Here is a 26,192-nt window from a genome sequence, read left to right as displayed (position 1 = left end):
ATAGAGACATCAGAATTTGCCAGCGGGTTGGAAAGGAAATATAAAAGAAAGGAGTCAAGGATGACTCCAAGGTTTTTGGCTTGAGCCTCTGAAAGAATGAAATTGCCATCAACTGAGATAGTTTACAGAGAACATCAGGAGGTCCATTTTGGATCTGTTAAGTTCGGAGTGTCTTTTAGATACCCAAGTGAAGTTGTTTAGAATTCAGGAGTGAAGTCTGGAATAGAAATATAAAGTTGGGACTTGTTGATATATAGATGATATTTAAAGCCATTACAGTGGATGATATCCTTGAGGAAATGAGTATGGAGAGATGAGAGAAGAGGGAACCAAGAACTGAGCCCTAGGACTTTCCAGTATTAAGAGGGTGGAGAGAAGAGAAGGAATCATCAAAGGAGTCTAAGAAGGAACAATCAGGAATGTAGGACATAAACCTAGAGAATGTGTCTTGGGAACTAAAAGGAAGAAAAACCATGGAAGAAGGAATGATGAACCATGTCAGATTTTGCTGATAGGTTAATGCAGGATGGATACTAGAATTGAAAATTATATTTAGCAATGTGAAGGCCACTGGTTATTGTGTGGCCTTCAGTGGGACATGGAAATGGCCTGGCTAGCAGTATTTACATATTTTTCAAGTGGGAATTTTTGATATTTATAGTGTTTCCTTGGCCCTGTTCAGGTTTGCCGTCCTGTTGGTGTTATGTCTGACAGTGGATCACAGCTTGGTTCAATGGGTAGCCTGACCATGAAATCACAACTTCAGATAACTGGTAAGTCTTAAAAAGATCTACTGCTTTACTTCCCCCCAACCCCCAAGATAAAAAGAAAAAAATGTTAAAATCTTTAGTGGCTGTGACGTATCAGGTTCTGAATGAATGAATGAACATAATGTTTAGATATGTAAAAATTACATTTTGATTTCAGGATATTCTTGGGTATAGTATAGGATTTGGGTTTGTTTGTTTTTTCCATTAAACATGCTTGGGCAATTGCTATTGTTTTTTGTTTTCATTTGGATTTTATTAGCTTTGTTGAGATAATTCACGTACCATACAGTTTCCCCATTTAGAAGTCAATGATTGTTAGTACATTCTCAGAGTTGTGCAACCAACACCAGTCAATTTTAGAACATTTTCACCACTCCAGAAAGAAACCCCTGCCCCATATTCCCCAACCACCTTCAGCCCTAGCTAACTATTTTTGTCTCTATAGCTTTGCCTATTTTGGATCTCTCATATAAATAGAGTCATAAAATGTGTGACCTTTGTCTCTGACTTTTTTTGACTTATCATAATAATGTTTTCAAGGTTAAACTGTGTTGTAGCATGTATTAGTATATAATTTCTTTTTATTGCCGAATACTATTCCATGTGTGGACATACTTTATCCATTTATCAGTTGATGGATGTTCGGGTTGGTTCCACTTTTTGGCTATTATGAATAATGCTATGAACGTTTGTATGTAAGTTTTTGTGAAGATGTATGTTTTCAGTTTTCTTGAGTATATACCTTCTACTTTCTTGAGTAGAATCACTGGGTCATGTGAGGAATTCCAAATTATTTTTCAAAGCATCCACACCACTTTATATGCCCACCAGTCATGTATGAGGGTTACAATTTTGTAAGCGTCCTTGCAATGCTTATCTTTTTGATTAGAGACATCCTAATGGATGTGAGCTATCTCATTATGAGTTTGAGTTGCATTTCTCTGATGGTTAAATGATGATGAGCATCTTTTCATGTGCTTATTGGCCATTTGTATATGTTTTTTGGAGAAATGCCTATTAAATTTTTTGGTTGCTATTGTTACTTTCCTAATATCTCTTTGTTTCTTCCTCTAACCATACTAATCAAGTATATCACTTTCAGATTAATGTTCTTAAAATGCCTCCTGATTTGTTCATTCCTGCTCAGAAACCTTCAGTGCTTCTCTTTGGCTATGGTATTGAATTTCTTTAAAACTGGGCTAAGACCTTTTACAGCCTCCATATGATCTCTTTGTAGGTCTTTATATATCAATAGAAGCTATTTGCACTAGCCAAAGTGAGGCACTGGATTTTCTTCAGACATGCATGTGTCTATCACACAGTGGAACCCTAGTCTCTCTCCCTTTAATTTAATGGCATTTATTGATTATTTTAGTTTTTACTATACCTGGCTTATATCTACTTCTAGGTTACGAATATGAGGTCATAAACTGTATCATTATTGTCCTTCTCAAAACCTAAAAGTGATTGAGTTATATAAAAGTAACACTTTAAGTTGAAAGCATGTTAGAATTTATTCTTGGTAATCCTTTCACTAACTCCAGTCTCTTTCCTTAGCAATGTCTGATTCTCAGTGAAAGATACTAATATTTCCTTGCTAAAGCCAGATTCTAATTGTTTCTCCCCTCCCCATTCTCAAGCTAGTCTGAGTAGCTGGTTTACATTGGGCCAGGCTTCTTAAGACTTCTTTTTTGGGGGCAGCTTATTGTTAAAACCTTTGGTTTAAAAAATTTCTGATAGATTGTTTCAGCTTTTCAGGTTACATAAGTAATATACATGTTTTTTATTTTTAAAAACTGAGTAAAATAGTAAAGTGAGGAGTCCTTATTATCTCAATCCCCAGTTAAATACGTTTATATTCCTTTTGACTTTTCTTTGCATAAACTGGCTATCTTATTTGCTATCATTACTGTCATAGTAAGAAAAACATTTAATGCCTAAATGCATTATGTCCTCAAGAAGACATAATTCTTAGCCATTATAAGCTTTTAATCTTGGGTCTAAAAATCCTGAGAATGTACAAGTATAGGGCAAAAACATTTTAACAAAAACAAACACCATGAATTATGGATAAAAGCTATTATTTAGCAAAAATATCATTAGATATGGGACAAATGGAGAACATCAGATAATGAACAATAGAGTGCCAAGTTGACTAGAATCAAGTGTCCTTCATAATTCATTGTTTACTTCTTTGCTTTTGGTGCTAGAAACCTCAGAACTAAGTTTTTTTGCACAAATCCCCTTAATTGACATTGTATTTTTTAGTCTGTGTTAATGGATTAGCATAGTTTTTTTTTTTTTTTTTTTTTGGTAAGCTCTTCAACATCTTCCAAAATTCAAGGAAGGCATAAATATGCAAGTGTTAAGTATAAATGCCATGGTATATGGTAATGGTGAGAAGAGATAATGAGTTTGGTCAGGAAAGAGAGATCAATATTTGACTAGAGTTACTGTGAAAGGAGGTAGTGCTTGAAGCATTGCTACTGTTTAAAAGTAGAGGACTTCCCTGGTGGCACAGTGGTTAAGAATCTGCCTGCGAATGCAGGGGACACGGGTTCGATCCCTGGTCTGGGAAGATCCCACATGCTGCAGAGCAACTAAGCCCGTTTGCCACAGCTACTGAGCCTGCGCTCTAGAGCCCGCAAGCCACAACTATTGAGCCTGTGTGCCACAACTACTGAATCCCGTGCGCCTAGAGCCCGTGCTCTGCAACAAAAGAAGCCACCGCAATGAGAAGCCTGTGCACTGCAAGAAAGAGTCGCCCCCACTTGCCGCAACTAGAGGAAGCCCACACGCAGCAACGAACACCCAGCACAGCCGTAAATAAATAAATAAATAAATTTATTAAAAAAAAAAAAAAGTAGAAAGGTACGGACTTCCCTGGAGGTCCAGTGGTTAAGACTCTGCGCTCCCAATGCAGGGGGCACGGGTTCGATCCCTGGTCGGGGAACTAAGATCCCACATGCCGCCTGGCATGGCCAAAAAAAAAGTAGAAAGGTAGAAAAAGATCTTTCAGGAATGAACATGACAGAGCAAATGATGTGAAGGAGGGAAATGCCAAGACTTCTCTTGATGTCCCTAAAAGCCACTGCTGCAGAGCAGGGACCCATGAGAATTAATGGGAGTGGATCATCTCCTTCAGGTGTGTCAAGGCTACAAAAAAAAAACAAAAAACAACATTGCTAAGGGAGATGGGAAGTAACCAGGGTTTTTAACAAAGAGCAGACAGCTGGATTTGTGTTTTAAAAGTCGGTGTAGGGACTTCCCTGGTGGCGCAGTGCTTAAGAATCTGCCTGCCAATGCCGGGGACACAGGTTCAAGCCCTGGTCCGGGAAGATCCCACATGCTGTGGAGCAACTAAGCCTGTGTGCCTAGAGCCTGTGCTCTGCAACAAGAGAAGCCACCACAATGAGAAGCCCACGCACTGCAATGAAGAGTAGCCCCCGCTCGCCACAACTAGAGAAAGCCTGCACGCAGCAACGAAGACCCAACGCAGCCATAAATAAATAAATTAATTAATTTTTTTAAAAAGTTGGTGTAAAAGACTCAGGGAAATTTAGGGTCAAAAGTTAAAATGTTACTCTGTGGTTCTGCTCAAATTTATTTCTTTAACTCTTTCATACGTACATTACACACTTACATGTATGCATACATTATTTATTTACAATGCGTATTTGCTAATTGCTGTCCCTTACCAGATGAGGGCAAGTAGAAAATTTATTTCAGAGAAATGACACGTATTATAAGTTGTAGCAAAACAGAGTTTTAAAATATTAAATGATAGTACTGTTGATAAATGGATTGTTTAGAGAACTTGATGTGTGTTTTTTTAATTTATTATTTTTATTTTTGGCTGCGTTGGGTCTTCGTTGCTGTGTGCGGGCTCTCTCTAGTTGTGGCGAGCAGGGGATACTCTTTGTTGAGGTGTGCGGGCTTCTCATTGCGGTGGCTTCTCTTGTTGTGGAGCACGGGCTCTAGGCGCGCGGGCTTCAGTAGTTGTGGCATGCGGGCTCAGTAGTTGTGGCGCACGGGTTTAGTTGCTCTGCGGCATGTGGGATCTTCCCAGACCAGGGTGTGAACCCGTGTCCCCTGCATTGGCAGGTGGATTCTTAACCACTGCACCACCAGGGAAGTCCCAGGTTCCACTGATTTTTACTCTTGCATTTCCTGGATCATTCTTTATTCTTTATCTCCGATTCCATGGCCTGGGTCCTTTACTTTGGACATAAGTCTGTTTTCTTACATCCTTCCCTGTCTTTAGCCATTTCCTGTTTAATTATGTTCTGTACATAACTTCAGCTATTATACTGAGCTTATCTGTGTTTTGATGCTTTCTGTATGCTAGCATTATACTTACATGGGCAAAATAAATTCTTTGGTATTTCCTAGAAATTTCTTAGTCTCAGTCCTTACTCAAAACTCATCATTTGAGGAAGAGAAACCATCTTAATTTAGTTATTACAAATTGAAATTAAACATTACTGCATTTCCCCAAATTTACTAGAACACCATATATTTAGCTCCCAATGCTTAGAGACCAGGAGAGTCCTTCATACTTTGAAGTCAGAAGTTTATATCCAGTTCTGCCCAGCCAAGACATAGTTCTGCTACAGAGGCCTCATGTAGCCTCTCATGACTTCTGACCACAGAGGTAGCACTTGCTTTAACTGGTTTTATCTCTTATCAGTTCATCATACTGCTAATCATACCTGGTCTCAGCACCCCTGTTTGTTTTACCTTGTTCATTATAGCGTCCTGATTCACAAAATAAATTGGATAAGCTAAGGATTCACTTTTACTTTCTTTATGTTTAAATTGTCAAGATTTTAATTTTGTATTGGAGAGGTAGGATGAAGAATCAGTCGGGTGAAAATGTTGACCTTCAGAACAGAAGGATCAGAAGAACATTAATAAATACCATGAAATCATATGCAATAGAGTGTGTGTGTGTGTGTGTGTGTGTGTGTGTGTAAGTAACTATAAAGCAGGGCAACTTGTTTTCTACCATGGCTAATCATTTGGTTCAACAAATGTATTAAATGCCTGTCAGGTTTAAATCACTAAGTGCTATACGAGTTATAAAGACTGGCTATAACCTTGCCATGAAGGGGATTACAGAGTGAGTTAAACAAGTAAGAACTGATAAACTACTAAGAACTAAGACAGAATGGAAAGCTCTAGGAGCCATATATAAATAGGAAAATGCTGTGGGGGCATAGAACAGGAACAGTTTGACATCCTAGGTTTAAAGAACCATCCGGTCAAAGAGAAGGGGGTATTTGTCTCTCAAGAAGTAGGATTTTATTGGGTGAAAAGGAAGAAGGATCATTATGAGTGGAGGGGGTAGCACATATGAGGCATGAAAGTACTAGGCCCTTGGGAGGGACAGCAAACAGCTAAGAGTGGTTAGACTACCAGGGGCCTGGGTGGAATTTGGTATAGGAAGAGGCTGTAAACGTACAGAGTAAGCAATGTAAAATGCCCCAGAAGAGTTTAAACTTCATTTTGCAGGCATTAGCAAATCATTGAAAAGTATTGACATCACATCTGTTCTAGGAAGATAATTCTGGTAGCTGTGAGAGATTGCATTAGAGAAGTGAGAGTAAAAGCAGACAGTTGTTAGAGGCCTCTTGGGGTAGCCCAGGTGACAGATGATACTGACATTTTTCTGATTCCTTTTCTTCCAGTTTATAATTTACAGTTTTTTAATTCTTTTAATTTACTATGGGAATTTAAATTTTAGGAAGTAGTACATTGATCTATTTTATAATATTAGGACTGTGATGAAAGTTTTATACAATATAAGCTTTGAGATTTGAACAGTTAAATAATTTCTCCTGTCCAGGCTTTGCCGTGACCCTTGGGTAAACTTTTAAATTTTGTTGAGCTTGTTTTTTTTTTAATGTATAAAAATTAAGATGATAATACTTATCTCACAGAATAGTTGTGAGTATCGAAATGACAATCTTTAAGTGCCAGACATAGTAAACACTAACAGTTGGTGTTGGTTTCCCTGACTCTTTTTATTTTCCCATTTAAAGTTTCCTAAAATGGCTCTAGTGGGGTTGGGTGGGATTACGTGGCAAAACAGCTTTCAAAAGTTTGAATCCTAAAAAGCCACTAAGGGCAGATCATTTCCTCCCTGTCAGGCCTGCATTGCTCTTTGTTCTAGGTTTAATCAGTTTTAGAGGATCACAAGAGCCCCTGAAATAAAATGAGCTTATGCATGAGTGTGTGGGCTGTTTTACCTTTTCTCAGACCAGAAATGTATTAAAAATAGGGATTTTATATTTTTCTTTGGCAATCCTGTGATTAAATTAGGCTTTGTATTATGTGGTAGGGCTTTATAGTACATATTAATCAGAGATAGGTCTGATCCCCACTTGAGTATTTTCTGTTCTAAAAGACATTTTACCTTAGTGTTTCTACCTAGATGTCTCATGAGCATCTCAAATTTTATATATTCATTATAATACGCTTGATTTCTTGCCCATTCTACCCTCCTCAAACTTGTTCTTTCCCAGACCTTTTCCATCTTATTAAATGATACCACCTTCTATCCAGTTATTCATGCCAGAAACCTGGGAGTTACCCTTGCTTCTTTCCCCTAACTCACTCATGAAATCTAATCCTGTTGGTTCTCCTTAGAAAATGCTTATTCCTCCCCATATCCATGTTTACCACCCTAGTCCATACTACTGTCATCTCTTAATTAGATGGCTCTAGCAGCCTCTTAAGCATAAAAGGACAAAAGTATTTGATAAACGTGAAGTTGGGAGATTCAGGGCCGCCACCTGGGACTGTGCCTGCGAGGGTACCCAGACTGTCTATGTGTTGGTCTGTATATTGAGCTTCTTGGGTAGCTGCTATATAAACTTTTCTAGCAACTCACAAGGGCCCATTAGTCTTGAAGGGCACTGGCATTCTCTGAACTTTGCTGTTGGAGTATATATCCAGGTGGTAGATATTTCCTTGGCTGTGATCATCTCATTTATAGGAGACCAGTGAGTTGTCTCCTGTGGGAACCAGGGGGTGCTCTTCTAGATTTGAATCTACTCTTCGTACCTTCCACACAATGCTTAGACAAGGCTATTTTATGGCAAAAGTGACTAACTCAAGGGTGAAGGCTAAGGATGTAAGAAGCTCTTGCTAAGATGATGAGAGATATATGAGATGCTAAAAATAATCTTAGTTTGTAACTCTCTTCTTTCATTGGCTTTCTAGCATGCTTAGAGTAAAATCCAAATTCCTTATCTTGGCTTACAAAGCTAAATGTGATCTTATCTCATTTACCATTTTTCCATGTTTGCTGTACTTTTCCTCAGGTATGCCAAGCTTTCGTACCTCTGTCTGGAATTTTCTCTTCTTCCTACCTTCAATCTTCACATGGCTAGCTCCTTGTCATTTAGATGGTTGCTTAAAAGTACTTCCTTAGAAGACTGCTTTACTGCCAAGTCATACTCTGCCACATTAGGCTGTTTTTCATCACAAGGACTTATCTCTAATTGTAAACTGCTCTGTCCACAGTTTAGAGCAATATCTGATAACATGGTAGGCATTCAAATATTTGTTTACCAAGTTTGTCAGTGTACTTTTTAATTGACCTCAAGATTTCTGGGACTGTTGATACCGACAGTTGGTGGGGGGGTCTACTGATGGGAATTTGGGTGGATGGTGTGGGGAAGTCCTGTATTTTTTAATATGATGGGAAGAAATACAAAGGTTATGTGAATAAAATTTGTGAATATTTTAGAGCAAACTGCTTCTCTGAGTAAAAATAATAATGCTGTGTTTAACCTTTGTGAAATTAAATCGATTTGAAGGATGAACTAACATCTTGAATATTGAAATATTTTCTCTTTTATTTTATTTAGTCATTTCAGCGAAACTTAAAGAAAATAAAAAGAATTGGTTTGGGCCAAGTCCTTATGTGGAAGTCACAGTAGATGGACAGTCAAAGAAGACAGAAAAATGCAACAATACGAACAGTCCCAAATGGAAGCAACCTCTTACAGTGTAGGTTTGAAAGTATTTTCTATGGTATATTTTGTTTAGTAGGTGAGCAGAAATGCAGCTTTAAAAAAGTTTCTCACTTTTTTCTTTGTTCCTCCTCTCTTTTTTTTTTTTCCCTCTTTTTCCCCTGTTCTTAGGACTCCTCCTTCTAGTCTCCTTTCTCTTTAATTATTTGTTTTCCCAGTCTCTCCTTTTCATTGCATTGTTGCCACTGAACAGTAGCTGGGAGATCCCAGGGTCACGGGCCTAGAAAGATTAGCAGCTCTTTCCTTAATTTAGGTTTGAAATAGAGGGCTATGAGTAGCTCACTTTATTTTTTTAATTTAATTTTTAAAAATAGTTTGTGTTTTTTAAAATTACAGTGCCCACACAGAACCTACACAGGGGTTTTTTTCCTTTAAAAAAAATTATGCTATACTATACTTAACATACATAACATCATTTTTTGCTGAGTACGTATGGGTCTAATATCCCTTATATAGCTACATAATATTCTTTAATATGAATGGCTTTAATATTCTTTAATATGGATTAATTTTACTAGTTCCCTATTGATCGGTTGGTTTCTAATGTTGTGCTATTAGACAGTGTTGCAATATACATCCTTGTGCATGTCTATATGTTTGTGTTTTTAATCTGTCATTCGAATTCATAGAAGTAGGATGTAGCTCAATTTCAACACTTATTGACAAAGCCCCAGATGTTGGTAGGAAGGAAATTACAGGTTGAAGAGAATTATAGGTTAATTTTAATTTTTCTACTAAAATGGAAGCAAATGTATGATTTATCAACAAATGGATTTTTAAATAATATAGTGTATTTGGTTTGTATATTAAAATGTAGTTCAAAATATAACCAGTTGTTATCTCATCAAATACAGACAAATTGCTTTCATTACCTAACATTTGGAATTCTTGCATTTTTTTCTCTTAGAGAAACAAACCTGTGACTAAAAAAAGTTTTATTTCTAAATGGTGAGATGAGACATTTGAAATGATAAGCTCTTTTCTTCACATGATACGTGCTTATGTGGACAGTATTCCTAATAAATGACAAAACAAATTAGCTATACCTATATTATTCTTTAACATGGATTTTTGAAGTTCTAGGGCATCTTGATATACTTTATAATGATTTTGAGCAAATGAATGAGACTTAAGAATTTACTGAAGGTCATCTTGAAACCTATTTGCAGAAGTATCATTCTAATGTTCCTCATCTGTATTTATTTCAACATCGTTTCTTAGAGTTCATTTTTAATTAGTGCCCCATTAGAGATTTGATCTAAATTAAACAATATGTGAGGAACATTTTTTAAAAAAACAAATCTTCAAAAGGCCACAGCCTCCAGTAACGACTGGAGATGTTCAGAATAATAGACTGAATACTCATCTACTTTCTACCAGCTATCTGTGCTCACAATAAATGTACTTTAGGGCTCTTGAGCTGATAACGACATGAACTCCTTACTGGTTTAAAAGTTAAGAAAAAAGAAACTCTCCATGTAGCCCTATATGGTAGTGCTATTCTTAAGCCCAGATGTTCGGGGGAACACAGCTCAGATCTTCTGAATTTTTAAGTTGCAGCAGATTGGCCTGCAATTTTAACACAGCTTCCATTGTTGGGTAGCAGGCTTTCCAGACTTCTCTCAAGATTTGAATTGAAATAATTTAGAGTAGACCATCTTTGATGGTATACTTTATTGTCTCTCAAAGTAAAATTAAATTTATTAACTCTTTTATTCCATCCCCATTATAATTTCCCAAATGACTAACAGAGAAATGTGCTCCTTTTTAAAAAAATTTATTTATTTATTTATATTTTTGGATGCGTTGGGTCTTTGTTGCTGTGCGAGGGCTTTTCTCTAGTTGCAGTGAGTGGGGGCTACTCTTCTTTGCCGTGCGCAGGCTTCTCATTGCGGTGGCTTCTCTTGTTGCAGAGCACGGGCTCTAGGCGTGCGGGCTTCAGTAGTTGGGGCACACGGGCTTCAGTAGTTGTGGCTCCTGGGCTCTAGAGTGCAAGCTCAGTAGTTGTGGCTCACGGGCTTAGTTGCTCCGCGGCATGTGCGATCTTCCTGGACCAGGGATTGAACCCGTGTCGCCTGCATTGGCAGGCAGATTCTTAACCATTGCGCCACCAGGGAAGCCCCGAGAAATGTGTTCTTAATATACATTCTCCTGAAAGTAACATCTGAAAGTTTTGAAAGAGAATGAATACATTGTACAAAAAAGAAAAGGCAGTGATAAGGTGACAGTTTCTTAGTTTGTTTAAAATACTTGTCACTGGGAATTCCCTGGCGGTCCAGTGGTTAGGATTCTGCACTTCCACTGCAGGGGGCTTGGGTTCGATCCCTGATTCTAGACAAATTCTAGAATTTGTCTTATAACCTTGAACCATAGGACTATGGTAGGTTATATAGTGTTCCTGTTTTTCTAATTGAAATAGTTTTTATACAGTTTATTGCAAATTCAAATTTCTATTCTGTATTGGCATTTAGCAAGGTATGGAAGAGTCTTTATTGGACAGTTGTCCCAGACACTTTGCCTCTAACAGTGTGAAACTTGGGGCAATATAATCCTCAAATCATTAAGTAGCTGACCGAGAAACTTCTTAATATAAATTTTAATGACAGATTTTTGTTCAGATTACAGTCTGCCACCGACTGGCTGTGTGATGTTGGGCAATTTGCTTAACCTCTCTGAATATCAGCTTCTATATCTGAAGATGGGAGTGGTAATTCTCATCTCAGGGTTGCTGTGAAGATTAAATGAAATAATCCTAAGCTCAGCATACTACCTGACATAAAATAAGGATTTAATTTATAAACTCACTTTTTTGTACTAGGAAAGTAAAACTGATTTTTCAACAGTTTGTAGCATGGTGAGCACTTTTACTTTTGTTGATGATATACATGCATGAAATTGCCCCTATAGTTCAGTGACAAGTGAAGATGACCATAGGCAGTCTTGGTTGTACAGTAAACTGTAAGGTGTGCAGTGAGAGGATTTTAATTATAATTTATTTACGATCTTGTTGTGATATTTAAAGGAAATTTTTTTTTCACCTTTTTTTTCACCTGTAGTATCGTCACCCCTGTGAGTAAATTACATTTTCGTGTGTGGAGTCACCAGACACTGAAATCTGATGTTTTGTTGGGAACTGCTGCATTAGATATCTATGAAACATTAAAGTCAAACAATATGAAACGTATGTATGTAAAAACAATAGAATATGCTCAGCTTTTGTTTTTCTGCAAGAAATTAATATGCCAAATGTGGAGAAACTATGTTCACTATTCGTTTTTAGGTTTACTTGGTTATGATATTAATAGGGAGATGGATCTTGAACTGTTTAATGCATTCTGAATAACCGTGGTTTGGCCATTCATTTTGGATCCGATATTTTAAATAAATATTTATTTAGTAAATAGATATTTATTGAAGGCTATATACTCAATTATGGAAAACAAAAATATAGAGCAGAGCTGAAGGAAAAACGTAATCTCACTGCAGAGAGATAAATGTGGTTAATATTTTGACATTTCCTTTTCAAATGCTTATTTTAAAAACTTCCTCATTTTAGATGGTTGTGGTTTTATTTATACGTGTATATCTCTATCTTTAGATGTCTATATATACTATAGATACATAAAAATTTGAAACATGCTTATTTTAATTAATATATCATGATTTTAAAACAGATATTTAATCCTTGAGTATCTAAAACATACTTCTAAGAATTTTATTTCTCATTTAGGATTTACGAGATGAAAATTCATTCTTAAATTATGTTTTCAGTCAATATAATTCAGGCATATATTGCTGAGTAGTCTTAGTTGTCCTGCTGGCTCATTTTGTAAAAGAGAATGAATATAGTTAAGTGAGATGATTAAGCTATTTAGTATCTTACGTTGTGGATATTAACCATTAGGAAATTTTGTTCTATTTTTAAAATGTTTTTGGCGTCAAAAGGCCTGAAACCTTGGGTGAAGTGTATTAAAACAAATTGTGTACACATAAATGTAAAGTTTTTCTGACAGTTTTGTTTTTAACAGTTAAGACTTAAAGGAAAAAAAAGTGACCATTTTCTATAATTTTATTCTCTTCCAGTTGAGGAAGTAGTTGTGACTTTACAGCTTGTAGGTGACAAAGAACCAACAGAGACAATAGGAGATTTGTCAGTTTGTCTTGATGGGCTGCAGCTAGAGTCTGAAGTTGTTGCTAATGGTGAAACTACATGTTCAGAGAGTAAGTAATCACTTCTTATATAGGGTCTTTAATGATTCTTCTTACATTAGCCACTGTAGTATGTTATAATTATTGCTGTTCTTTTCCACATTAAAGAAATTATTTTATTTCCTTTTTAAAAAGAGACATTTTTCATTTTAAACTTTTAGTGCATTGTTTCTATGAGGAAAACATTTTTCTATAAGTTGAAAAGCTAGCCAAGTAAAAGCCACATCACAGTTGGCCCTGTGAGTGATGAATTGATTTATAAAGTATCCGTTCTGTAGGCCAACAGTGGCAGTTAGTATGGCACATTTGATGCTACACCTTCTCCAGTGCTAATGGCAGACATAGTTTACTCTCTGTAGCAGTGTCTGATTGAGTTTAAATTTGACTCAAAATCCTTCTTAGTACTGTACCAGACAAGCCAGTAACAAACTGGAATCCATTTGCCATTCCTCTTGCATTTTTGTAGGCTACATTTATTGAGATGTCTTTGAGTTATAATAGTGACAGAACCAATTCTTCATATGTATGCTGATATATTTTACAGTTTATGATTTACTAGTGTTTGTTAAGGAAATAAATATGAGCTGTAATTAAAAGAAGTTGGATAGCACCTGAGTTAGTGCCTGCACAACTAGCATGCTTAATAAAACCACTTCTCAGTGGATTCCCTTTAGATATTTTCAACCCTTACTAATGTACTAATAAGTGTATTTTCACTTGAAACACAGATTGTAGAGGCCCCAAGACAAAGTGCATACTAATGGTCTCCTTGATTAGTTTGACAAAGATCTTTTTGTTTACTTAGAAACTGCCTTATGAAACATTTTGTAGTTGTCAGGTGCTGCTGTACTTCTGTTCCTACTTTGGAAGACTTCCTACTTCCTTCTTAACTCATGACCCTTTTTAATAGCAGAACCTTTAAGATTGTCCTGGTGTGTCTTCCAGTTTGGTTCTTTGGGGTTAATGAGGGTGGAAAGAAATTTCTGAATTGGTTATACTGCTTCAGAGTTGACATGTTCATCTTAATTGACTGTTATTCACAGGAACTCTGTAATAGTTACATTTTTCTATAAGTTGGAATTCCAGAAGGTAATAAAAGTTAAGTTACATTGTTAAACTGCTCTAAAACCTCAGTATTTATAGCTTCCTAAGTTTTTTTTCCTACAAATTGAAACTGCTACTAATGCAGAATATTTAATAATTAACAAAAGTAAAGCATGTCAGCCTTCATATTTCAGAGTAGAATCTAAACTGCATATTATACTTATGACTTTACTGTTTGTTTCCTACAGAAGTGGACATTTCTGTGTAACCAGTTTTTGACTCAAGTAGGAAAATAATTGACAGAATTTAATCTCATTCTTTGAAGTAAAGAGAGGTTTTAACTGGGAAGTCACAGTGGATTTTAGGGCTAGAGTTGCCACATACAGTAGCTGCCATTTGTTTAATGTTTACCATGTGCCAGGCACTGTGTTGGTGTGTTTACATATATATTCATTTAACCATCACAATTTTGTAAGACATTTGCATATAAAAGAAAGTGAGGCTCTGAGAGTTTAAATAGTATGTCCTGTATCACACCAACAAGTGTGATGCAGAGTCAAGATTGAAACACAAATATTTGTTGGTTTCCTTTTCTTTCCAATACACTTTCCGTTTCACACTTTAAAATTTAGGAACTTTAAATCAAATCATGAGTTGTTATAAGTAAGCAAAGAAAACCCAATTAAGTCCACAAGCATCTGTGGTGGGAGCTTCACTTGTATTGTTTTTTGATTGATTCCATTTCTGTAAGAAATAAGCCAGAAATAAATTAGAGTAGCGCTAAAATTGAATTTCTATCATCTGAGCATTGTTTGGTTGGTTGCTTTTGTATTCTAATATTTTTCTAATGTTACAGAGTTTTAGTGTTTTTTCCCCCTCTGTGTGTTCAGTCAAGTTTTTGTGGCTTTGCTGTACAGCAGAAACTAATACAACATTTTAAATCAACTATACTCCAATAAAAAATTAATTAAAAAACAAAAAGAAGTTTTTGTGGAAGAACTCATAGGATTTTAGACTTTAACATTTTTGGTTAATTTAAAAGTAATGCTTATAAAAAGAAATCTGTCTGAATTTTGGTATTAAAAGTCACCAAATAATAGCTTGTTATATATTTAGATATACTGTGAATATTTTTCTAGTAAGACAGCATTATCTCTTTTGATAGTTAAAATTTTCATTTTTTTGGTAGATAAAATTTTCATTCTTTTTGGTGGATAAATTTTCTAAAAATGGCAGTTATATAAGTAAACTCTTTTTCAGGTGAAACAGAGTTTACTCACTATGTTTGTTTGTTCTTCCCACTTCAAGCTTTATTTAAAAACCAGAGAGCTTTATGTTCCCATTCTACCTCCCCTACCACTGTCTTCACTCAGGGAACAAGTTTAATATCCCAACTGAGTGTCATTTGTAACATTTTCTTTGATACTCTTTCTTATTCTTCTGTTTAGGAAGTAATTACATAATTTGTCTTGATGTTTTCCTTTTCTTAAGTACAGAGTTAATCTGCTTTTATGAGTCTTTGGTAAGGAGAAGCCTTTATTTAATTTGCTAGTTAGGTAGACTTATTGTAGCTCTCAGATCTAAATTAACCTAACAAATTGAGAGGAGGTAGTTGTTCATTTCTGCAAGAACTTCCCATTCATGTATTTTGACTTCTTGGGTGGGTGGTGGTGGTTGATTGTTAGTTTAACACCTGTCTTCCCAAATATGGCATTCAACAAGAAACACTGAAAAGTATCATCATCAAAGGCATTAGTTTTCCTAAAGAGAAATAAAAGTCTATTTTACTTTTAAATTTATGATAATAAAATAGGAACATATTCTTGTAAAGATCTTTATTCTTTACCATGGATGCTCTGGAAATGTATTTAAAATTAATTTGGGGATAGTTTTTGGCATATGTGACCTCCATTTCTTATTGTGTATGTTCCATTTTGTTTTGATTTTATCTCATTCTTTCCCAGTCTTTCTCATTAAACTCTAGTTATTGTGGTTTCTTTTGATTTTAGGGTAAATAGTCATTTTCATGTGATTATATCTATAATGTTTCTTTTCAGTAAAATAAATTCTAAGAAACTAGATGAAGTTTTTTGCTATACCAAATATTATTTGAAATTACTATACCTCCGCTGGGTCTGGGTACCAACTAATTATTTTACAGAGAGAAACTTTGCTGTAATGGTATTTTTTAAAATTTGACTTATATTTGATTATTTTAAATGTTTGCTCAGAATATTAACTAACGTCCCAAAAAAGCCAGCAAAACTTCCCTTACACACTTACGTTTTTTTAATCTTTATCAGTGCTACTTTAAAAATGGAAGTATTGGGAATTCCCTGGTGGTCCAGTGGATAGGACTTGGTGCTCTCACTGCCAGGGACCCGGGTTTGATCTTAAGAATTAGAATATGAACAATATCATTGCATCCACCCGTGTTCTCCTCCCTATATCAATCCTTGTCTTCTCCCTAGAGATAATCATTATTCTGAACTTTGAATTTATCATTTCCTTGCTTTAAAATTTTTTTTTCACACGTGCATGTGTCCTTTTAAAGCGCTCTATGAAAATATCAGTGTTGCCTTTTAAGATTTATCCATTTTGTGTCTGTAACTCACTTATTTTCATGGCTGTATAATAATCCATTGGGTGAATATACCACAGTTTATGCATTTTTTTAACATCTTTATTGGAGTATAATTGCTTTACAATGGTATGTTAGTTTCTGCTTTATAACAAAGTGAATCAGTTATACATATACATATGTTCCCATATCTCTTCCCTCTTGCGTCTCCCTCCCTCCCACCCTCCCTATCCCACCCCTCTAGGTGGTCACAAAGCACCGAGCTGATCTCCCTGTGCTATGCGGCTGCTTCCCACTAGCTGTCTATTTTACATTTGGTAGTGTATATATGTCCATGCCACTCTCTCACCCTGTCACATCTTACCCCTCCCCCTCCCCATATCCTCAAGTCCATTCTCTAGTAGGTCTGTGTCTTTATTCCCGTCTTGCCACTAGGTTCTTCATGACCTTTTTTTTTTTTTCCCTTAGATTCCATATATATGTGTTAGCATACTGTATTTGTTTTTCTCTTTCTGACTTACTTCACTCTGTATGACAGACTCTAACTCCATCCACCTCACTACAAATACCTCCATTTCGTTTCTTTTTATGGCTGAGTAATATTCCATTGTATATATGTGCCAGATCTTCTTTATCCATTCATCCGATGATGGACACTTAGGTTGCTTCCATGTCCTGGCTATTGTAAATAGAGCTGCTATGAACATTTTGGTACATGACTCTTTTTGAATTATGGTTTTCTCAGGATATATGCCCAGTAGTGGGATTGCTGGGTCATATGGTAGTTCTATTTTTAGTTTTTTAAGGAACCTCCATACTGTTCTCCGTAGTGGCTGTATCAATTTACATTCCCACCAACAGTGCAAGAGGGTTCCCTTTTCTCCACACCCTCTCCAGCATTGATTGTTTCTAGATTTTTTGATGATGGGCATTCTGACCAGTGTGAGATGATATCTCATTGTAGTTTTGATTTGCATTTCTCTAATGATTAATGATGTTGAGCATTCTTTCATGTGTCTGTTGGCAGTCTGCATATCTTCTTTGGAGAAATGCCTATTTAGGTCTTCTGCCCATTTTTGGATTGGGTTGTTTGTTTTTTTGTTATTGAGCTGCATGAGCTGCTTGTAAATCTTGGAGATTAATCCTTTGTCCGTTGCTTCATTTGCAAATATTTTCTCCCATTCTGAGGGTTGTCTTTTGGTCTTGTTTATGGTTTCCTGTGCTGTGCAAAAGCTTTTAAGTTTCATTAGGTCCCATTTGTTTATTTGTGTTTTTATTTCCATTTCTCTAGGAGTTGGGTCAAAAAGGATCTTGCTGTGATTTATGTCATAGAGTTTTATGCCTATGTTTTCCTCTAAGAGTTTTATACTGTCTGGCCTTATATTTAGGTCTTTAATCCATTTTGAGTTTATTTTTGTGTGTGGTGTTAGGAAGTGTTCTAATTTCATACTTTTACATGTACCTGTCCAGTTTTCCCAGCACCAGTTATTGAAGAGGATGTCTTTTCTCCATTGTATATTCTTTTATCCATTGTATATTCATTTTGTGTATTTTATCAAAAATACGGTGACCATATGTGCGTGGGGTGAATATACCACAGTTTATCCATTTTTATGTCAAAGCACATTTGGGCTCTTTCCAATTTTTTGCCATAATGAACATAAGTGATACATTGAACATTTTTGTATTTATATGTGTCTCCTGGTACATAGGTTGAAGGGTCTTTGTAGGCTGTATACTTGGGAGTGGGATTGCTGGGATATGACACAAGTGCATTTTCAGCTTTACAACATTTATTGTTTCTTCAAATATGCCTCTTTTTTGTTATTCTTTTAATTTTGATGAAATTTACATAATAGATACTTAACCTTATAAAGTGTACAGTTCATTGGCATTTAGTGTATTCACAGTGATGTGTATCCACTACCTCTCATTTCAAAACTTTTTCATCACCCCCAAAAACCAAACTATTATCCGTTAAGTAATCACTCCCTATTCCCCCTCCCCTCCATCTCCTGGTAACCACTGATATGTCTCTATGGATTTGCCTCTTCTGAGTGTATCATAAAAAAGGAATCATATAGTATGTGACCTTTTGTGTCTGGATTCTTTTGCTTAGCATATTGGTTTTGTTTGTTTGTTTTGGCCACGCTGCGCCTCTTGTGGGATCTCAGTTCCCCGACCAGGGATTGAACCTGGGCCACAGCAATGAGAGCGCAGAGTCCTAACCATTGGTCCGCCAGGGAATTCCCTGGATAATATTTCATTGTGTGTATATATGCCACAATTTTTTTTTATCCGTTTGTCCACTGATGGACATTTGCCTTATTTCCACCTTTTGGCTATTAATGAATTATAAATAATGCTGCTATAAACATTTGTGTCCAAGTTTCTTTGTGCATGTCTTCATTCCTCTTGGATATATACCTAGGAGTGGAATTGCTGATGCTTGTTTTTGATAGTTTCTTATTTCTTGCTTGTTAGTTTTCTTTTGATAAGTCGGTTTTTTATATTCTCCATTTGAAAATTCCAGTATCAGAAATATTTGGGGATATAAATGTTTTGACTCTCCTTCATTGAAGCTTGTTTTCTTATATGTTATGGCTCTTTGATTGCCAGTTTATATTTGATCTTAGTCTGGGGGAATCTCAAGGGCCTAATAAGTTGGGGATTCTTTGGCCAGAGAAAATTTCTTTTGCTTCTGTTAGTGCCAGATGTGTCACCTACCTGGGAATACTTTAGCTCCTTTCCGGGATCCCCAGCCTAATGTGGATGTCTCTGGTTCAGCCCCCTCACCTTGTTTCTGATCCACCTCAGAGCCCTCAGGGTAACCCTGTCTTTCACATTTGCTTACTGCACCCTGTTCTTGCTCTAGTATCAGTTCACTTGTTTGTTCATTTTGCTTTTGAGATTGCTAGGCACCCAAGTAGTAGAAATAGTGTGTTAAATTGCTTCATCTAAAAGCTGGTTCTTCTGTGGCAGGAGGATCCTTTTCAGTAGAATAGAAGAGATCTTTGTTGATCTTCTAACAAAGTGTCCTCTGGGTAAAATGTGTATTTAGAAATCTGATCAGGTTTTTATGGTTTTTTTTGAAGGAAATTTGGATTGGGAATACTTTTAAACAGCAGTATGTTTATAAAATGCCAATTTAAGTACAGCCTTTTTCCTCTTCTTGGACATTGATTGTATAAGTGTTAGATAGATTTATATTTTTTAACTATTCTCCTGTTGAAAGTGCAAGATTAGATCTAAATAATTTATGTCATAAATTTCATAGTTATGGCTTTACTCTGTGTTGAAGTGAAATAAAAGATTGAACAAAAATAACCCTTGTTCGGACTTTGAAATGTAAATGTCAGGAAACAATAATAGTTAATATTTATGGCGTGCTTATACGTGCTGGGCACTGTTCTAAATGTTTAATTCTCACTACTGTTCTATGAAGTAGGCATCATTATTGTTCCCATTTTATACACGAGGTAAAAGGAAAATCAATCGTATTTCTCTAAGGTCACAAAGTTAGTACATGTTGAACCTAGGATACAGACCCAGGCAGTCTGGCCTCAGTCCATGTCATTAAATATGTACTATGCTTCACTGTAGTAAATGATAAAGTTTAGAAGTAGCAATTATTGGTAGAGTTAAATGGATTATTTCAAATTGTCTTCTTATTTTTTGAAAAAAGTGGAACACTGATTGACTGATTTTAATAACTTATGACATTTTGTTTTGGTTTTCTGATTTCATTTATGTCATTTATCAGCTATTTTAGGGGAATATATTCCATATAAAAATAATTCTTATAAAATTGAAGCATACTGTTTTCAGCCAAAATGTATTTCATTGTACCGTGTTTTTTAAAACCATTTTTAACAGCTCTATTGGCATGTATTTTATATTTCATAAAATTTACCTGTTTCAAGTGTGTTAATTTAATGATTTTTAGTAATTTAATGGAGTGATCCAATCATTTACTGTAAATCAGATTTAGAACATTTTCATTCGCTAGTAAGATCCCTCCTGCTTATTCACAGGAAATCCCATTTTGACCTCTAGCCTAGAGCAACCACTAATCTATTTTCTGTCTCTAAAAATTCATCTTTTCTGGACTTTTTATGTAAATGGAATCATAACAATATGTAGTCTTTGTGTCAGGCTTCTTTCACTTAGCATAATGTCTTTTCAGGTTTATCAGTGACGTGGCATGTTTCAGTAGTTTGTTCCTTTTTATTACTGAATAGTTTTCCATTACATAGGTATACCACATTTTATCTATCTACCTGTACCATTTTTTTAAAATCTAACATTTCTAGATAAGACACTTGCCAACCTTGCTGAGTATGATATAGTAGTCGTATAGTGGTGACTCAGCATCTTTTTAATGAATTAATTCATTAGTTATGCTTTGGAGTAATATAGTGATGATTTCACTGTTTGAAACTAGAGACTGTATTTAGGGACTATTATTCTTTAGCTAAATGGACCTAGACTGTTAAACTTGAGTTCTTTTTGCATTTCATAGTTTTTTAAACTTCTCTATATACTGTTTTTGCTGCAATCCATGTGCCTACCTCTAGTAGCCTCCTTCTATCACTTGTATAATACACAGGCCCTTACTGAATCCTAAGGATATTTCCCATGAATAAAATTTGAAGGAAGTGTGAATGTTGTGGCATTCATTTTGGCCACTTTGAGATCCATTTGTGCCTTTCCTATTCTTGAAGCTATTTTCAAGACCTTTGCATAAGAAAGATTTTACTGATTTTTCTATTTTCAAAATCTATTTTATCATCGTCCTGCTGGTAATCAGCACTTTTTTGGGGAGGTAGTTGACTCCTCCCCAAAAGATGACTAAAATACATTTGAATTAGAATCAAGCGCGACATATTTCAAACAAGGCAGAAGCAGCATATGAGTAATATACCTTGACTAATTAACATCTCTTACACATAATAATCATTTGCACAAAATTTTGGTAAAACTTCTCAATCACATGAACACTTATCATATTTTCCTTTTAAATAACATGTTGGACTTTAACTCTGTTCCAGTATATTCTTTACTAGAAAGATTTGGTGAAAGATTTTGTTTACATAGCATGTTTAAGAAAAAGGTGCAAACCACTTTCTGAAACTCGTTTTCTGTACAACTTCTATTGTTGTTAAAGGTGCTTCACAGAATGATGATGGCTCCAGACCCAAGGATGAAACAAGGTAAGAGTTCACTTATTACATACCACAGAATGCAGAAAGAAACAAGGGAGAATGAATAAGTTTCATTTTAGTCAAAACTTTTAAATTCAGATTGATATAAAAATAAATGAGTATCAAAAATTTCAGGGCTCAAGGTAAGAAAGGAAATATTTATGGAAAATTCAAGACCGTAAGCTTGTATGACTGCAGTTCTCTAGAGTAGGCCAGAGATACCCCAACGCTAATACTTTTTCAGCTTATAGAAAGTGAATATGTTGGCACTTTTCCAAAGGTAGGGAAGTTCAGAATCCCAGGGTCATCATTGGGCTATTTTCTTTTCTAGGAAAGCTGGGCTATAATTTTTCTCACTGGGATTAAAAAGCAATAGAAAAGGTTTTAAAAATTAATAACTGTCTCTGTATTCTGGAAGACAACTTATGCCTCTTGTGTTTCTTTTTATGTTTATGTTTCATAGCTTTTTTGAAGTCATGAAATTTCCCTTATAAAGATGTTTTAATATTTCAGATTTCTTTGGTCAAATAACTTCTCTTTTGCCTAATAAACCCATACTTTTGCATTAATAAGTGAGAATGTGGTAGAATTTTATAGTGCATTGAAAGGTTCTGTTTTGCCACTCTCATTTCTTTTTTGCAAAATCTTTCTTATAATACTTTATGAAACCAGACAGCTGTAAGTTTCTTGCAAAGGCATTGCTAGAGCCCTGGCTTCATGCCATTTATTTAATCAATGCTTTACATTTTCCCAAGTGAATCATTGTTCACAAATAATCTGAGGAACAATGTCTTCTAGGTTTATGAGACTGCCAGACTAATCTTTGAGCATGTCTTTTGTGTTAAGCATGAATTCCTTTGCATTAGCCTTTTCCAGAGAGCATACCTCTGAGATGATGGGTTTGAAAAACATTTTGTAAACTGTCAAATGCTGTTTAAATGTTGCTACACAACAATCATGGTGGTGAATCCTTTGCTTTTGTTTGCCCACTTCATAACTACAAGGCATGTGAACAAGGCAAAACCTCCCCCTCCCCCCAGTCATTTAAGAAGCTTACTAAACAGCTTTAGGTTCTTTTACTTTAATTCAAGCACTGCATATATCGTCAGTATAGTCCTGTTGGTCTCCTTTCCCCCATAGCATGTCTGGATGTTGTATATTTCTCAGTGTTGTCTTCTGTCACTTTTATGAATTACCAAGATTATTGGTGCCTGGCGTTCAAGATTTTGTTTTTGGATGTACCTTCTTGACTGTTAATCTTTGATTTGATATTGTGACCTTATTATATTAGCATCTTGGTTCTCCATGTTTCGATCAGGTACATATGTATGGTGAGATAAGCAGGGGTTTATAAGACTGAAGCAAAGAACAAAGCCTTAGTAGCACTAATTCGTAGCTAATTGCTTTTCATATATAATGGTGGTGATAAGTTCACACTGGCAATTCTATACAGTATATAGGTTTCCATATTGGTTTTCAAAATTCATCTCAGATTTTAGCTCCACAACCACTCATTAAAGGAACTAAAGTTAACCACTAGTGCTATTTTAGTGTCACCATGTTTCTCAAGCTTCAGAGTACATTAGAATCACCTGGAAGACTTGTTCAACAACAGATTGCCCAGTCACAGATTGCCACGCCTTGTGTCCTCTTCCCAAATTGTTACATCTAGGATGGGGCCCAAGATTTGCATTTCTAACAAGTTTCCGGCTGATACTGATAGACTAGGTCCTACACTTTGAGAACCACTATTCGTGAGACATACAGGTATTTCTTAGATTTCAACAAACTATTATTGGAAATCTTTCAGTTACGTAACAAAGTCTATTTCTTGAAAATCTAGGCTTGCACAGCTTGCCAGAAATGTCACTCGATCTTAATCTCATCCTCTTTTACTTCAGAGCTGGTTTGAATCCTGTTTCTTTTTTGAACTGCTTTTACTTGTATTTGTTAGAAAATGATACATGATTTTTAAAATGTGAAACAGTCTATAAAATGTGTAAAAACTTCATGGAAGAAATGGCATTTGGCCTAAGACCATTAAGCATAGTTATAATTTGGATATGCATGTCTTGAGGGAATTGGATGAAGGAGTTATAGGTGGAAAGAAGAAAAACAGTCATGGAGGTGGGGAAGAACACAGGGGTTTTATTGGAAATCTTTAGCCTCAGTATTTGGCTGAAAATAGAGTAATTGAAAGTGGGAAATGGCAGGTGGTGAATTTGAAAGTAGAATCAATCAGTATTTATTGCCTCTTACTATGTGTCAGGCAGTATGATGAACATGTTTCCTGTTATTTCAGTTAATCCTTAAATATTTTTATGAGGTAGGTATCATTTTTACAGGTTATGAGAAAACTGAGGCTCAGAAAGGGAAAGAAACTTGCCAGTTAATAGTGTAAGTGGCACAGTTGAACCTGGGACTGCCTTACCTTCAGAGCCTGAGTGTGTTTTACTGTTGCCTAAAGTGGAATGCTTTTTTTGCCCCCCGTGTAAGTGCTTATCCCTCAATAAATGTTATTTTTAGTACTGCAGAGGTTGGAGCCAGATGGAGATTTTGGTTTGCAAGTATAGGCTTCTAGAATCTTTTTCTCTGGAGAGGAATGTCTTTTAAAATATTTGAACAGAGCATTGGTATGATCAAAACACCATAAGAAAAATTATTTGACAGTCATGTGTAGTTTGGATTGTATGGTGGTGGTGAAGGTGGGAAGACCTATGTGGGAACTTATTACAGTAATCCACTGAGAGATAATGAGGGTTGGAACTGGAGCAGTGGTGGTAGAAGAGAGAGAGAAAACATGCCAGTGAAATCAGTGGGACTTAGGCATTGAGTGTCAAGAGGCACAGGAGAGAAGAAAAGTCAAATTGCCTGCGAGGGTAGCAGAGTCACCCATAGAACTAGAACATAGGAGGAAGAGTAGCTTTAGCATTGGAGAGTTATTCTAGATCTCCTGCATTTAGCTGATAATTTGGTACCAGGGGATGAGAATGAGACAAAGATTCGAGTTTCTGATTTGGAATTACTTTAAAGATGATCTTTGAAATCATGGAATTTGAGACCCTAGGCGAAAATTTGTGGAGAATGAAAAGTAAGACAAGAACAGAACCATAGGGACCTATATTTAGTAAAATGGAGGAAGAGGACAAACCAAAGAAGGAGTGGTTAGTAGTGGGGAGTACTAGATTAGAAAAGCAGTGTCACAGAAATTAAGAGAAAAATGTTTTTAAAAGATGGTGTATTATTTAACATTATCAAACATTATCAAATGCTGCAGGAGAGAATGAGATCTTAGCCTAATCAAGCCAGGGAAAACTGGCTGTATGGAAAAAGAAAAATCAGGTTAGAGCTTCAGCTCATCCCCAAATGAAGGTAGATTCTAGGTTTTTTAAACTGATTTTTAAAAATGAAACTATAAAACCTTTAGGAGAAAATATCTCTGAATACATTTAATTATGTAGAAATATAAAACTCTTGTATGTTCAAACATATAAAAGCAAATGACCACTATTTAACCAATGTGAAATTAGTACCTTCGGATTGTAAAAAGCTCTCACAAATAATGAGGAAAAACTATTCCTTTATAATAGAAAAATGTACAAAAGACAGACATATACAGTGCATGGAAGAGGAAACTCAGATGGCCTATAAATGAAACACTGTTGAACATTCATGCTTTTATTTACCAAATTGGCAAAGATTTAAAAGTATATAAATAGGGGCTTCCCTGGTGGCGCAGTGGTTAAGAATCCGCATGCCAACGCAGGGGACACGGGTTCAAGCCCTGGTCCAGGAAGATCCAACATGCCACGGAGCATCTAAGCCTGTGCACCACAACTACTGAGCCTGCGTGCCACAATTACTGAAGCCCACGTGCCTAGAGCCCATGCTTTGCAACAAGAGAAGCCGCTGCATTGAGAAGCCCGCACACTGCAGCGAAGAGTGGCCCCCGCTCGCTCCAACTAGAGAAAGCCCGCGCACAGCAATGAAGACCCAACGCAGCCAGAAAGGAAGGGCGGGAGGGAGGGAGGGAGGGAGGAAGGCGCAATAGGATAATATATTAAAATGTTAAAAGTATATAAATACTTTATGGTGCAATGGGCATTTTCATATCTATCTGGTGGAGAACAGATCAGTTATTACCTTTAAAAATACTTTTTTCTTAAATTAGCAATCAATGTTTCAGTTTAAAATATTTGCCTACTTTGACCCAGCTATTCTATTCTGGCAGTCTACCTGAAGGAAATAGAAAATGTCACTCCCTTCCCTAAAAAAAGATTAGATTATGGTATGTCCATAAGATAGAGTATTCTACAGTCATTAGAAATGTTTTTGGATAATT

At 35.9% G+C, this 26,192-nt stretch overlaps 1 protein-coding gene across 3 annotated transcripts in view; it reads left to right on the top strand.

Moving 5' to 3' along the window:
• The window catches only part of ITCH (itchy E3 ubiquitin protein ligase), a 130,102-nt gene that overhangs the window by 43,171 nt on the left and 60,739 nt on the right, over positions 1-26,192 (top strand). For all 3 annotated transcript variants that reach the window (XM_061210205.1, XM_061210204.1, XM_061210206.1), the window contains 5 exons: positions 683-773; positions 8,648-8,789; positions 11,869-11,993; positions 12,896-13,033; positions 21,814-21,859. In XM_061210205.1, the coding sequence (XP_061066188.1) occupies positions 704-773; positions 8,648-8,789; positions 11,869-11,993; positions 12,896-13,033; positions 21,814-21,859 (521 nt within the window). In that variant the 5' untranslated portion in view covers positions 683-703. The remainder of the gene's footprint in view (positions 1-682; positions 774-8,647; positions 8,790-11,868; positions 11,994-12,895; positions 13,034-21,813; positions 21,860-26,192) is intronic.

The sequence above is a fragment of the Eubalaena glacialis genome, chromosome 13, assembly GCF_028564815.1.
Source record: "Eubalaena glacialis isolate mEubGla1 chromosome 13, mEubGla1.1.hap2.+ XY, whole genome shotgun sequence".
NCBI lineage: Eukaryota > Metazoa > Chordata > Mammalia > Artiodactyla > Balaenidae > Eubalaena > Eubalaena glacialis.
Note: the sequence above shows the minus strand (reverse complement) of the source record. Positions and strands in the feature narration are given on the sequence as shown.